General features: G+C 33.2%; 1 protein-coding gene across 1 annotated transcript in view; it reads left to right on the top strand.

Moving 5' to 3' along the window:
• The window catches only part of C20H9orf85 (chromosome 20 C9orf85 homolog), a 52,397-nt gene extending 44,903 nt beyond the window's left edge, over nt 1-7,494 (top strand). Inside the window, exons 3-4 of the mRNA XM_004440601.3 lie at nt 6,703-6,816; nt 7,326-7,494. Of these exons, the coding sequence (XP_004440658.2) occupies nt 6,703-6,816; nt 7,326-7,458 (247 nt within the window). The 3' untranslated portion in view covers nt 7,459-7,494. The remainder of the gene's footprint in view (nt 1-6,702; nt 6,817-7,325) is intronic.
• The last annotated feature ends 4,936 nt before the right edge of the window (nt 7,495-12,430 follow it).

Here is a 12,430-nt window from a genome sequence, read left to right as displayed (position 1 = left end):
ACTTTTAGTATCCGTTATGAAGAATGAGAACCAAAGAAGTTAAAGTGACTTTCAATGATAATATGGCAGCGACTTTTCAAAGCTGGGCTAGAATCTAGGTTTCCTGTTTCCCAATCAGTGCTCTTTTCAAAATAATATTTTCTAGTATTTACAGTGGTCCATTGAAAACTTCAAATTTTGTCCCTGATTTTCATCCTTAAATATGCAGTGAACATTTTTTAGCTTTTAATTGCTTTTTCTTTCCTTTTGTGTTTTCCATTGTAAAAAAGTAACTATGGTAACAGTTTTTGAAAGTGTACTACTCTCTCCTTTGTCAGTAAACATGGCTTGTAGGAGGGACCTGCGTTTTTATTTGACCACCTTTTCCACTAAAATGAGTAGTTGTGGTATATGCGTGGTCAAGATTGTTTGTTTCTGGGAATTGTATCCCATGGAGAAATAAAAAGAAGGCAAAACCATCATTATTTGAACACCTCTGAAGTTCTGTTAGTAATGGACTCATAAAATATTCAAAATGTAGCCATTTTCAAGGAAATTAGGTAAAATTTATATTTAGGTGAATTTAAGGTTTGTTCTTCCTGTGCATTTTGTAAGAAAAAATACTCAGGAGTGATCAAATAATTTGCAGCTCTTTTTAAAGATATTTCAGGATACTTCTTAAGATTTATGACAACTTGGAATGCATATCTCTTTTATCATTAAAATAATATCTAAACCATCCCATGCTTAAGATCAAGATTCTTTGGCTAGAAAAATGTAGTACTGAGGTGAAAAAAAAAATGCAGAAACTCAATTACTTTCAGACCTTTTCTCATTCTACTCCCCATGAGGACATAAAGCCTGGATTAAGAGTTTTGAAAGAGAAAACACACAAAGGTCCCACTTCTGTGACAGAGTAACTTGAAGATTGTAAAAGTCTAAAAATTTAGGTAATTTACATTTTCACAATCATATTTATAAAAAGGAAACATGTCATTTAAAAAATGTATATATGTGTGAATCTGCTTATAAAATAGATATATTTATATTCACAGAGCAACTGGCCTAATAAAATCTAACTCTTTTTTCAGAATGAATTTAATTTTGAAAGGAGCATGATTGCTTTCAGCAATAGAATTCCTTCTCTTCTGTGAATTGGCCGTTACAGTCTCAACTAGTAATAGGAATGCTGGAAAACCCCCATATCAAAGCAGTATTGCTTTGATCTGGTCCAGAGTTCTCAAGTGGTTGTGTGCATAAGAATTTCTTGAAGAGTTTGTTTAATAGATAGATTCTTGGAACCCATCCCCAAGACTCTGATTATGTAAACACTGGGTGGAGCCCAGGAATCTGCATTTTAATAAGCTATGCAGGTGTTTGAGCCAGTGTTAAGAGTCACTGTTTTGGGGACTAGGTAGGCTGGAGAAGGTAGAATCTGACATCTTATGACTCCAGAATCCAAAACAGGATATCCCATTTTTAAGCCTATTTTACATGTAAATTTTAACATTAACAGTTCTGTAAACACAGTTTTATCCCTGAATTAGCAATTTGAATACTTAAGGATTGGTTTATCCCAGGAGTCCTTGGTATAAAACGACATATTGATAGAAATGAAAACATATTCTAATTTCCTTGATGCCTCAGATGAACCTAACCAAGGCAGACTTTCTTTAAAATTATTTTAAAACTTTTAGAAATTGAAGCCAAAAAAACACTATGAAAATTTTCCTTAATCCATTTGGATTATTAGAACTTGATCTGTGTGTGTTCTAATGGTATAGATTTTTTAATCTATTTTTTATTGCAGAGTAATTAAGTAAAGCTTTTTGGAAAGCAAAACACAAACATACCAAATAATTTAACAAGAAAAATTTAATAATTATTTTCGCTTAGATTGTATATAATTTTTTTTTTAATCCTAACTTATTTTTCCCAGTCAAGTCTTCTGAGGGTATAATTTACATGCAGTAAAATTCACTCTTTGTAGTATATATACAGTGTTAAAAAACAAAATTCAACTGAGTAAATTTTAAAGATCTTATTGACTTTATTCAATAATTCATGGATCGAGCAACATCCAATCTAGCAGATGGGAAGGAGCTCCGAGGAGCTGAACAAAATGAAAGACTTTTACAGGCAGAAGGGGGCAGGAATAAGGAAGTTTTACTAGCCAAGAAAGCTGGTCGCTTATTGCAAGGTCAGTTTCCTTTAGGTGATGGTAGAGATCTGTCAGGCAGATGGTCTTTTTCTGCTTTCTTAAGGTGGAAGTAGATCTTGTTTAATATAAACATACATATATAATCAAATGGTTTTCAACACAGTACAAAGGGAATTCAATAGAAAATATAAACATTTAATTATATAATTATATAAATTTCTCAAGGACTTCTGTAGCTGTATTCTGCAAATTTTGATGCTGTGTTTTCACTGTTATTCAATCAAAATATTTTCTAACTTCCCTTGTGACTCTTCTTTGACCTATAGGTTATTTAGAAGTGTTTTGTTTAATTTTTTTTTTTTTAATTTGTTGAGGTTGGTTTTATGGCTCAGAATATGATCTATTTTGGAGAATGTTCCATATGTACTTGAAGAGAATATATTGCTCTGGTTGGGCAGAGTGTTCTATAAATGTCAATTTGGTTGATAGTCCTCTATCAACCAGGTGTTCTATATCTTTACTGATTTTTTTGTCTACTTGTTCCATCGATTACAGAGAGGGAAGTGTTGAAGTCCCCAGTTGTAAGTGTGGATTTGTCTATTTCTCTTTTTAGTTCAATTGTTATGCCTCATTTATTTTAACATCCTGTCGTTAGTTACAAAAACATTTAGGGTTATTGTGTGTTTTTAGAAAATCGATCCCTTTATTGTCATGTAATGTTTTTTATAGCTGGCAGTTTTCTTTGCTTTGAAGTCTATTTTGATAATAATGTAGCCACTCCAGCTTTCTTTTGGTTAGTGTTTGCATGTTTTTTTTTTTTCTATTTTTCTACTTTTGACTATCTGTATGTTTATGTTTAATTTTAATTTTTATTTTTATTTATTTTTTCCCCCAAAGCCCCAGTAGATAGTTGTGTGTCATAGCTGCACATCCTTCTAGTTGCGGCATGTGGGACGCGGCCTCAGCATGGCCGGAGAAGCGGTGCGTCGGTGCGCGCCTGTGATCCGAACCCCGGGCCGCCAGCAGCGGAGCGCGCGCACTTAACCGCTAAGCCACGGGGCCGGCCCTATATGTTTATGTTTAAAGTGGATTTTTTTTAATCTTTCACCCTATATTTTTCTTATTTCTGACATTTCCATTTGACTTTTTAAAAACAGCTTTATTAAGATTTAATTCACATACTATACAGTTCATTCATTTGAAGTATACAATTCAGTGGCTTTTAGTATATCCCAGAGGTGTGTCCCCCACACAACAATCAATTTTTCATCATCTCAGAAAGAAATCCCATACTCGTTAGCAGTCAATCTCTATTTCCCCCCAAACATCCCCTCTCCTTTGCTTTCTGTCTCTATAGATTTGCCTATTTAGGACATCCCAGATAAATAAAATCATATAATATGTAGTCTTTTGTGACTGGCTTCTTCCACTTAGCGTAATTTTTTCAAGCATGTTGAAATATTTATCATTACTTAATTCTTTTTCATTACTAAATAACATTCCATTGTATAGCTGTACATCTTATTTATCCATCAACTGATAGCCATTTGGATCATTTCCACTTTTTTGGCTATTATGAATAATGCTGCTATGAACATTCATGTACAATTTTTTGTGTACATATAAGTTTTCAATTTTCTTGGATATTTATTTAGAAGTGGAATTCTTGGGTTATATGATAACTCTTTAACCTTTAACCTATATCTTGAACCTTTTGAGAAACTTCCAAATTGTTTTCAAAAGTGACCATACCTTTTTACTTTCCACCAGCAATATGAGGGTTCCAATTTCTCCACATCCTTACAAAACTTGTTTTTGCCCCCTTTTGTGATAATAATCCTCCTAATGGGTGTGAGGTAGTATCTCTTTGTGGTTTTGATTTGCATTTCCCTGGTGGCTGGTGATGTTGAGCATCATTTCATATACCTGTTGGCCATCTGTGTGTCTTCTTTGGAAAAATGTCTATTCAGATCCTCTGCCCATTTTTAAATCAGATTGTTTGTTTGTTTGCTATTGAGTTGTATGAGTTCTTTAGATATTCTGGATATTAACCCCTTATCAGATATATGATTTGCAGATATTTTCTTCCATTTAGTAGGTTGCCTTTTTGTTTTGTTGATGGTTTCTTTTGCTGTGCAGAAGCTTTTTAGTTTGATGTAGTCCCTCTTGTTTATTTTTGATTTTGTTGTTTTTTCTTTTGGTGTCAAATCCAAAAAAATTATTTCCAAAACTGATGTCAAGGAGCTTACCACCTATGTTTTCTTATAGAAATTTTATGGTTTCAGGTCTTACATTCAAGTCTTTAATCTATTTTGAGTTAACTTTTTTGTATGGGGTAAGATTGTGGTCCATTTTCATTCTTTTGCATGTGGCTGTCCAGTTTTCCCACCATTTATTGAAGAGACTGTTCTTTCTCTATCGTATATTCTTGGCTCCTTTGTTGTAATTTAATTGACCATATGTGTGTGGGTTTATTTCTGGGCTCTCTGTTCTGTTCCATTGAGCTATGTGTCTGTTTTTATGCCAATGACATACAGTTTTGATTACTGTAGCTTTATAATACAGTTTGAAATCAGGGAGCATGATGCTTCCAGCTTTGTTGTTCTTTCTCAAGATTGCTGTAGCTATTCGAGGTCTTTTGTGGTCCCATACAAATTTTAGGATTGTTTTTTTCTATTTCTGTGAAAAATGCCTTTGGAATTTTGATAGGGATTGCATTGCATCTGTAGATTGCTGTGGGTAGTATGGACATTTTAACAATGTTATGCAGATATATACAGAACATTCTATCCAAAAGCAACGAAATACACATTTTTCTCAAGTGCACATGGAAGATTCGCTAGGATAGATTATATGTTGGGCCACAAAACAAGTCTTAAAAATTTAGGAAGATTGAAATCATATCATATCAAGCATCTTGTCCAACCACAGTGGTGTGAAACTAGAAATAAATTACAAGAAGAAAACTGGAAAATTCACTGATTTGTGGAGAATAAACAATATGCTACTGAACAACCAGTGGGTAAAAAGAGAAATCAAAAAATACCTTGAAATAAATGAAAATGGAAATACAACATATGAAAAGTATGGGATGCAGCAAAAGCAGTTCTAAGAGAAAAGTTCATAGTAATATATGCTTACATCAAAAAACAAGGGAAATCTTAAACAACCTAACTCCACACCTCAAGGAACTAGAAAAAGAAGAACAAAAGAAGCCCAGCGTTAGTAGAAGGAAGGAAATTACAAAGAGCAGAATGGAAGTAAGTGAAATAGAAACTAAAAAGACAAGAGAAAAGATCAGTGAAACTAAGAGCTGGTTATTGGAAAAGATAAACAAAACTGACAAACCTACAGCTAGATTCACCAAGAAAAACAGAGAGAGGACTCAAATGAATAAAATCAGAAATGAAAGAGGAGATGTTACAACTGATACCACAGAAATACAAAGGATCAAAAGAGACTACTATGAACAATTGTATGCCAACAAATTCGACAACTTAGAAGAAATGAATAAATTCCTAGAAACATACAACCTACCAAGACTGAATCATGAAGAAATAGAAAATCTGAACAGACTGATTACTAGTAAGAAGATTGAATTAATAATCAAAAACCTACCAACAAAAAAAAAGTCCAGGACCAGACAGTTTCACTGGTGAATTCTCCCAAACATACAAAGGAGAATTAACACCAGTCCTTCTCAAACTCTTCCAAAAAGAAGAGGAGAGAATGCTTCCAAATTCTTTTTATGAGGCCAGCATTACCCTGATGCCAAAACCAGAGGACGCCACAAGAAAAGAAAATTACAGGCCAATATCCCTGATGAACATAGATGCAAAATCCTCAACAAAATATTAGCAAATCTAATTCAAAAATACATTAAAAGGATCATACACCAGGCATTTATTCCAGGGATGCTAGGATAGTTCAACATCCACAAATCAATCAACATGATACACCATGTTAACAAAATGAAGAATAAAAATCATGTGATCATTTCAATAGATGCAGGAAAAGCATTTGACAAAATTCAACATCCATTTATGATAAAAACTCACAACAAAATGAATATAGAGGGAATGTACCTCAATGTAATAAAGGCCATATACGACAAGCCAACAGCTAACATCATTCTCAATGGTGAAAAGCTGAAAGCTTTTCCTTTAAGATTGGGAAAAATGCAAGGAGACCCACTCTTGCCACTTTTTTTCAACATAGTATTGGAAGTCCTAGCCAGAGTAATTAGGCAAGAAAACGAAATAAAAGGTATTCAAATTGGAAAGGAAGAAGTAAAACCATGACTATTTGCAGATAACATTTTTTAAAAGCTGTAAGAAACTAGATAAATCTCAAGTACCGTTATATTCCAGTGAAAACGTTATGTAGAAATGCTACATAATTAATCTAAAGTGACATAAGATAAATATCTAATTGAGATTACAATCTAGCAGTTTTGATTTGGGGGCTTTTTATGTATACATTTAGCTACATCACCTTATTTCATCAAGTAAATCTTAGATAATTAGTAAAAATTAATATTTGATTTTCTTTTCCACTTTTAGTGTTAAATGTTTACAAAAGACAGTGAAGGATTCTTATCATATAATGTGTAGACCATGTGCCTGTGAACTTGAAGTTTGTGCAAAATGTGGAAAGAAAGAAGACATTGTTATTCCGTGAGTATTTCTTTTTATGTTTGGGTTTTACTCTTTTAGTAATTGATACATGAATTTTCTTTTAAGGAAAACATTCAGCAGTTCTGAGAATCTCAGAATTGCAGTATATCACACTAATGTAGACATTTTTTTCTACCTGACAGGAAAAATGTCTTAATTATTTGTAAAATTTTTCTATTATTACAATAAAAGTGAAACTTTATATTTTTAGGAAATTAAAATATTTATCTGAGTTTCACATTCATTACTCGTTACAAAAGAATTACTCATTATATAACTACTTTTCTTTAGTGGACATCATGTATTAATGTCTTTGAGCCTACTTTATTGACGACAGTATTATAATTGTTTAGATCTTGAGTTAAGTTAGTCTTCGGGGATCTTTTTCTCTGTACTTATTTCATTAGGCTCCTGTTAATCAAGAAATGTAGTGTAAAGGTCTTTTCAATCTACACAGTTAAATAATGAAAGCCTGAGAAATAAAGAGAAGTTTTTTCTTCCATCTTTAGGTTTAATAAAGAACCAGAAAATTTTGAAAATAATCTACATTCTAACCATCAAAGAAGCTGCAGAAGAAATGAAGAAGAAAGTGATAGTGATTTGGATTTCGATATTGATTTAGATGACAATCAAGTGGATTAATATAACCTTATTAAAAGTCAGTTTGAAAACATGAAATTCTGAACAGCTTTTGACTTTGAGGGTTTTACAAAAAAATATTGTGAAATCCTAATGAGGAAATCATAAAAACCTGTAGAAAATAGGCAAAATTTATGGATGGACATTGAGGGTATTATGCTAGCGAAATAAGTCAGAGGGAGAAGGTCAAATACTGTATGATCTCACTCATAGACAGAAGATAAAAACAGCAACAAACAAACACATAGAGACAGAGCTTGGGTTGGTGGTTACCAGAGGGGAAGGAGGGAGGGAGGAAGGTGAAAGGGGTGATTAGGCACATGTGTGTGGTGATTGTAATTAGTCTTTGGGTGGTGCACATGATATAATCTATGCAGAAATAGAAGTATAACGATGTACGCCTTAAATTTATACAATGTTATAAACCAGTGTTACCACAATAAAAAAAATACACATCACCAACAATAAAAAACAATAGGCAAAATTTATACATGGACAATATAAATTGTGCGTGATATTTGAATAATTATAATACTTTATCCAGAGTTTTCTTATAATAAATTTTTAAGTAGCATATGCTAGGATATCTGCAAAATTGGTGTTGGGTTATCATATTGCAGTTCATGGGAATTATTTAGAATTCAGATATACTACCTATATCAAACTAAGCAAGATACAAAATTGATGGTTGTGAAAGAACTATCTCATGGAGATATCAGATGACATAATTATATTACCAACCTCAAAAACTGGTCCTCAGTAAGTACCTTGTGATAGATTGATCTCAAGTAAATGGCCCACATAACAAAAGCCCCCTTAATTATGTTTGCTTGTTTTAAAGGGAAAAGTTGATTTTTTTATAATATTTAACAAATGTGTATCAATTTTTCTTTGAGAGTATTTTTTTATACCTTATGACATTTTTTACCTTTTTTTCTTGTGAAATATACATACAGAAAAAATGCATAAAATATATATGTATAGTTTAATAAATAATTATAAAGAAAAGTCATACATCTATCACCTAGATGAAGAAACTATTCCTAAACAATATACATTAGCTTTGTCTTATTTTTAAACTCTTTTTTTCTCTTTTTGTTTTGAAAAATCTCAAACCTAAAGAAAAATACTAAATAGTACAATGAACCTTTGTAGACTCTTCACCTAAATTGGCAATTGTTAACATTTTGTCACATTTTCTTTATATCTCAATAGATGGATATGGATATATATTTTATTTGCTGAACCATGTGAAAATAAGTGGCAGGCATTGGTTTTGAAATTTATATGAACAGACTCATACTATGCATGTTATTTTGTATCTCTTCTTTATTTCATCAGGTTGTTGCAAGAGCTCTAATTTGTTCATTTTACATTACTGTGTTTTATTCCATTGTATTCACATACCACAATTTATCTATCCTCTCTAATGTTGAGGGACAGTTGAGTTATCTCAGATTTTTCCTGTTAAAAACAATACTGCTATGAACACTGGTATATCTGTTTCTTGGTACATATGTGTTGTTTTTTGGTACACATTTCTGTTAGATGTATATCTAGCAGTGGTAGAGGAGATCAAGTATGTGCATCTTCAGTATTGCTCTATAATGCCAAACTGTCTTTCCAGAAGGATTGTCCCACAGCAATGTGTGAGAGATCCAGTGCTCTGCATCCTTTCCAATAGTTCATATCAGACTTTTTAATTTCTGTCAGTTTGATATGTGTGCAACATATATCTTTTTCTTATTAATTTGTATTTTCCTAATTACTAATAAGCTTGAGCCCCATTTAATGTTTATTGACTTTTTGGTTTTTGGGTAATAGATGATATTAATGAATAGTTTTGGTGAAGTGTAATAATGTTATTTAAGAAATGCATACTGAAATATTTAAGGGTGTAATGTTAATTTACTTTAAAATATTTCAGCATAAAAAAGTAAAGGCACAGATAACATTTTAGTGGCACAAAAAATATGTTATCTAGGAATAAATTTTAAAAATACTCAAGAACTCTGTCCACAAAATATAAAATCTTACCAAGATCCAAATTGGAGACATAAATAGAGAAAGATAAAAATAAATGAGAAGTGATACTATGTTCATGATGTGGAAGTCTCAATATTCTAAGCTCACGGTCTTACAGAAAGTTTCTCTCCCGTAAATTTATGTGGTTTTCCTTTTTTGCATATGAATTTATTTTCTAGACTATATAACTTTTGTGGTCAAAGAGCCAACAAAATTATTATTAGGCCTACCATAAATTCTTTCCTATTTGAATGAGTTATAACTCCTTAGATAACCTTACCAGGAGAGAGATTTAACAAAGAGCATCACCTAGTGACATATACTAATATCTGCGTTTCATCCTTTAGTGCTAAGACAGGTTGTTTTGTTTTGTTTTTTAAGCAGACTTAAATTTGTTACATTTAGTTCATTTATATTTCTTTAGGAATTATCCTTTCTAATCTAAAAATTATTTTTTTATTGCAACTTAACATGGATCTAAATCCTGGCTTTGTCATTTACTAGCTGTATGACTTGGTACAAATTAGTTAATCTTTCTGTGCCTTGGTTTCCATGAGGTTAATAGAAGGATTAAATGCATTAATGTGTAAGATGCTTTAAACCTATAAGAGCACTACACAATTGATATTATTATTGCTGCTATATTATTATATATATAAATGAATTTGTATTGAAGTAATTAGTAATTACTAGTTAGTAATGAAGACATCAATTTGGTTGTTTGCCTACATTTTGCAAAAGAAGAAGTATATATATATTCCAAATGTATGTGGAATGCAGAATGTATATATATGGAATCCTGTTACTTGCAGATCCATGTTATCTGGTTCCAGAGTCTGATTTTAACTGCTGCATTATGGTGCCACTTTGTCACATGTCAAAAGCATTTCTGAAGGTAAATAGAGAAAACTGTATTAGATGGAGGACATGGCATGAACAAGTTATTGGTGACTAAAAAGGCTTGGAATAGTAATGGTAATAATATAGTAATAGCTGACATTCGTTTATTCAACAAATAATCGTTGGGCACCTATGTGGGCAAGGCACTGTTCAAGATACTTGGGGTACAACAATGAACGAAACAGGGATTCCTCTCCTTTTAGTGATAACCTTTTAGTGGGTAGAGACAGACCATAAGCAATAGACATAATAATTATATGTTGGAAGATAAAAAGTGCTATGGGAAAAAATAAGGTGGTATGGTGATGGATGGCGTGGGGATGAGGGTGCACGAGTGGGTGGGAAGAGGGCTATGATTTTTAAATAAGGTGTCCAGGGGGACATGTTGGGGACTAATGTTCCAGGCAGAGACAAAAAGCCACTGAAAGGCCTTTGAAGCAAGATCGTGCCTGGTGTGTTCAAGAACACCAAGGAGGAAGGGAGTGATTAGTTGGAGAGTCCTATTTTCTGGGGTCTTAACTTACTGCCAGGGATGTTCACTAAGGTATCTCTGCTCTGAGTAAGCCCATACCCCAGCACTGTGTGACCTCTGAAGTCTCTGCCTGCCTCTCAGCCCCTTGGCAGCTGTTCCCTGCTAGGACTCCTGGAGTTGTGCCCTGCGCGTGTGCAGCTTAGGAGACTAAGGAGTGACCAGAGAAGTAGGAGAACCGAGAAAGCGTGTCCTGAAAGGCAAGGAACACTTGTACTGAATGCCTAGTGTATCCAGGCACTGCTCTAAACTAAGGCCTTTATGTGATAAGCTCATTTGAATGTTCATTATGGCTCTGTGTAATGATAACTATCATTATCCACATTTACAGGTGAGAAACTGAGGTTAAGTAATTTGGCATACAGCCAAAAAGGGTTAGGCCCAGGTTTTGAACCTATGTAGTCATCTGATCCCAGAACCCCTTCTGCACTTTATAGTTAGTATGCATAAGAATAACATGTGAGTTGCTGACTGATAACTCCTCTATATTCCATACTACTGTTCCAGGGCTGTGCTCACAATCAATCGTCCCTCTGCCACTTGCATATTCTATTATTTCAGACAATTTACAGCTTTTTTCCTTTTTTTTTTTTTCTGAAGAACCTTTGGGTTCTGACATCATTGGAGAGTGCTCAGGTTTTTAGCCACTGCTTATGTACCTGAATCAAATCACTTTTTTGTACTCCCCCCATGACTGTTGATTTCCACTTATGAATCATAATACCGTAATCTTTCTGATTAGGTGATGTCACTTTATCGTGAGACCTTGCATAATGGAAGGAATAGGTGTTTGCCAGCAATTCTGGATATATCTAGTAGATGTATTGGGAAAATAAGTTGTAGTCATTATCTCCTAATACAGTGATAATTATTAGGAGAAGAAAAAGTTGTTATATGTACTTGGTGCTTATATATATTTGTTTATCATGTAGGATAAATAGCAATGCTCTGAGAAAGTGTTCTCCATCTTCAGGTGACTAAACTAAGGCTCAGAGGTTAAGTAACTTGTCAAAGTCAAAAAGATAACAAGTAATCTGAGATTCAAACCAAGATTCTATGTGGTTCTATAGCCTATATTATTTCAACTACATTTATGCAAAATTACAAATATTCCGTGTTTCTAAACATTTTTTTCTTAAGTGAAATTAGTGACAATGTTAACCTGAACACACCTCTATCCCTTCCTTATGTCCCTCTTTCTAGGAAACATTGTAACATTAATCCTGTACTGAATGATTGCCCTGTTCAAAAGTTACATTTTTTAAATAAAATGATTATAGATATCTTCCATATAACTTGTGGCATAGAATATTTGTCACTCATTACGTTCAGATTTTTCAGTAATACTGAATGTTGCAAGACCATTTTCCACATTTTTGTGTGTTTTTTTGCGAGGAAGAGTAGCCCTGAGCTAACATACATTGCCAATCCTTCTCTTTTTGCTGAGGAAGACTGGCCCTGGGCTAACATCCATGCCCATCTTCCTCTACTTTATGTGGGACGCCACCTCAGCATGGCTTG

This window comes from Ceratotherium simum, chromosome 20 (assembly GCF_057802395.1).
Source record: "Ceratotherium simum simum isolate JZ-2026a chromosome 20, ASM5780239v1, whole genome shotgun sequence".
In the NCBI taxonomy this organism is placed as follows: Eukaryota; Metazoa; Chordata; class Mammalia; order Perissodactyla; family Rhinocerotidae; genus Ceratotherium; species Ceratotherium simum.
The sequence above is the reverse complement of the archived record's forward strand: the minus strand, read 5'-3'. Positions and strand labels throughout refer to the sequence as shown.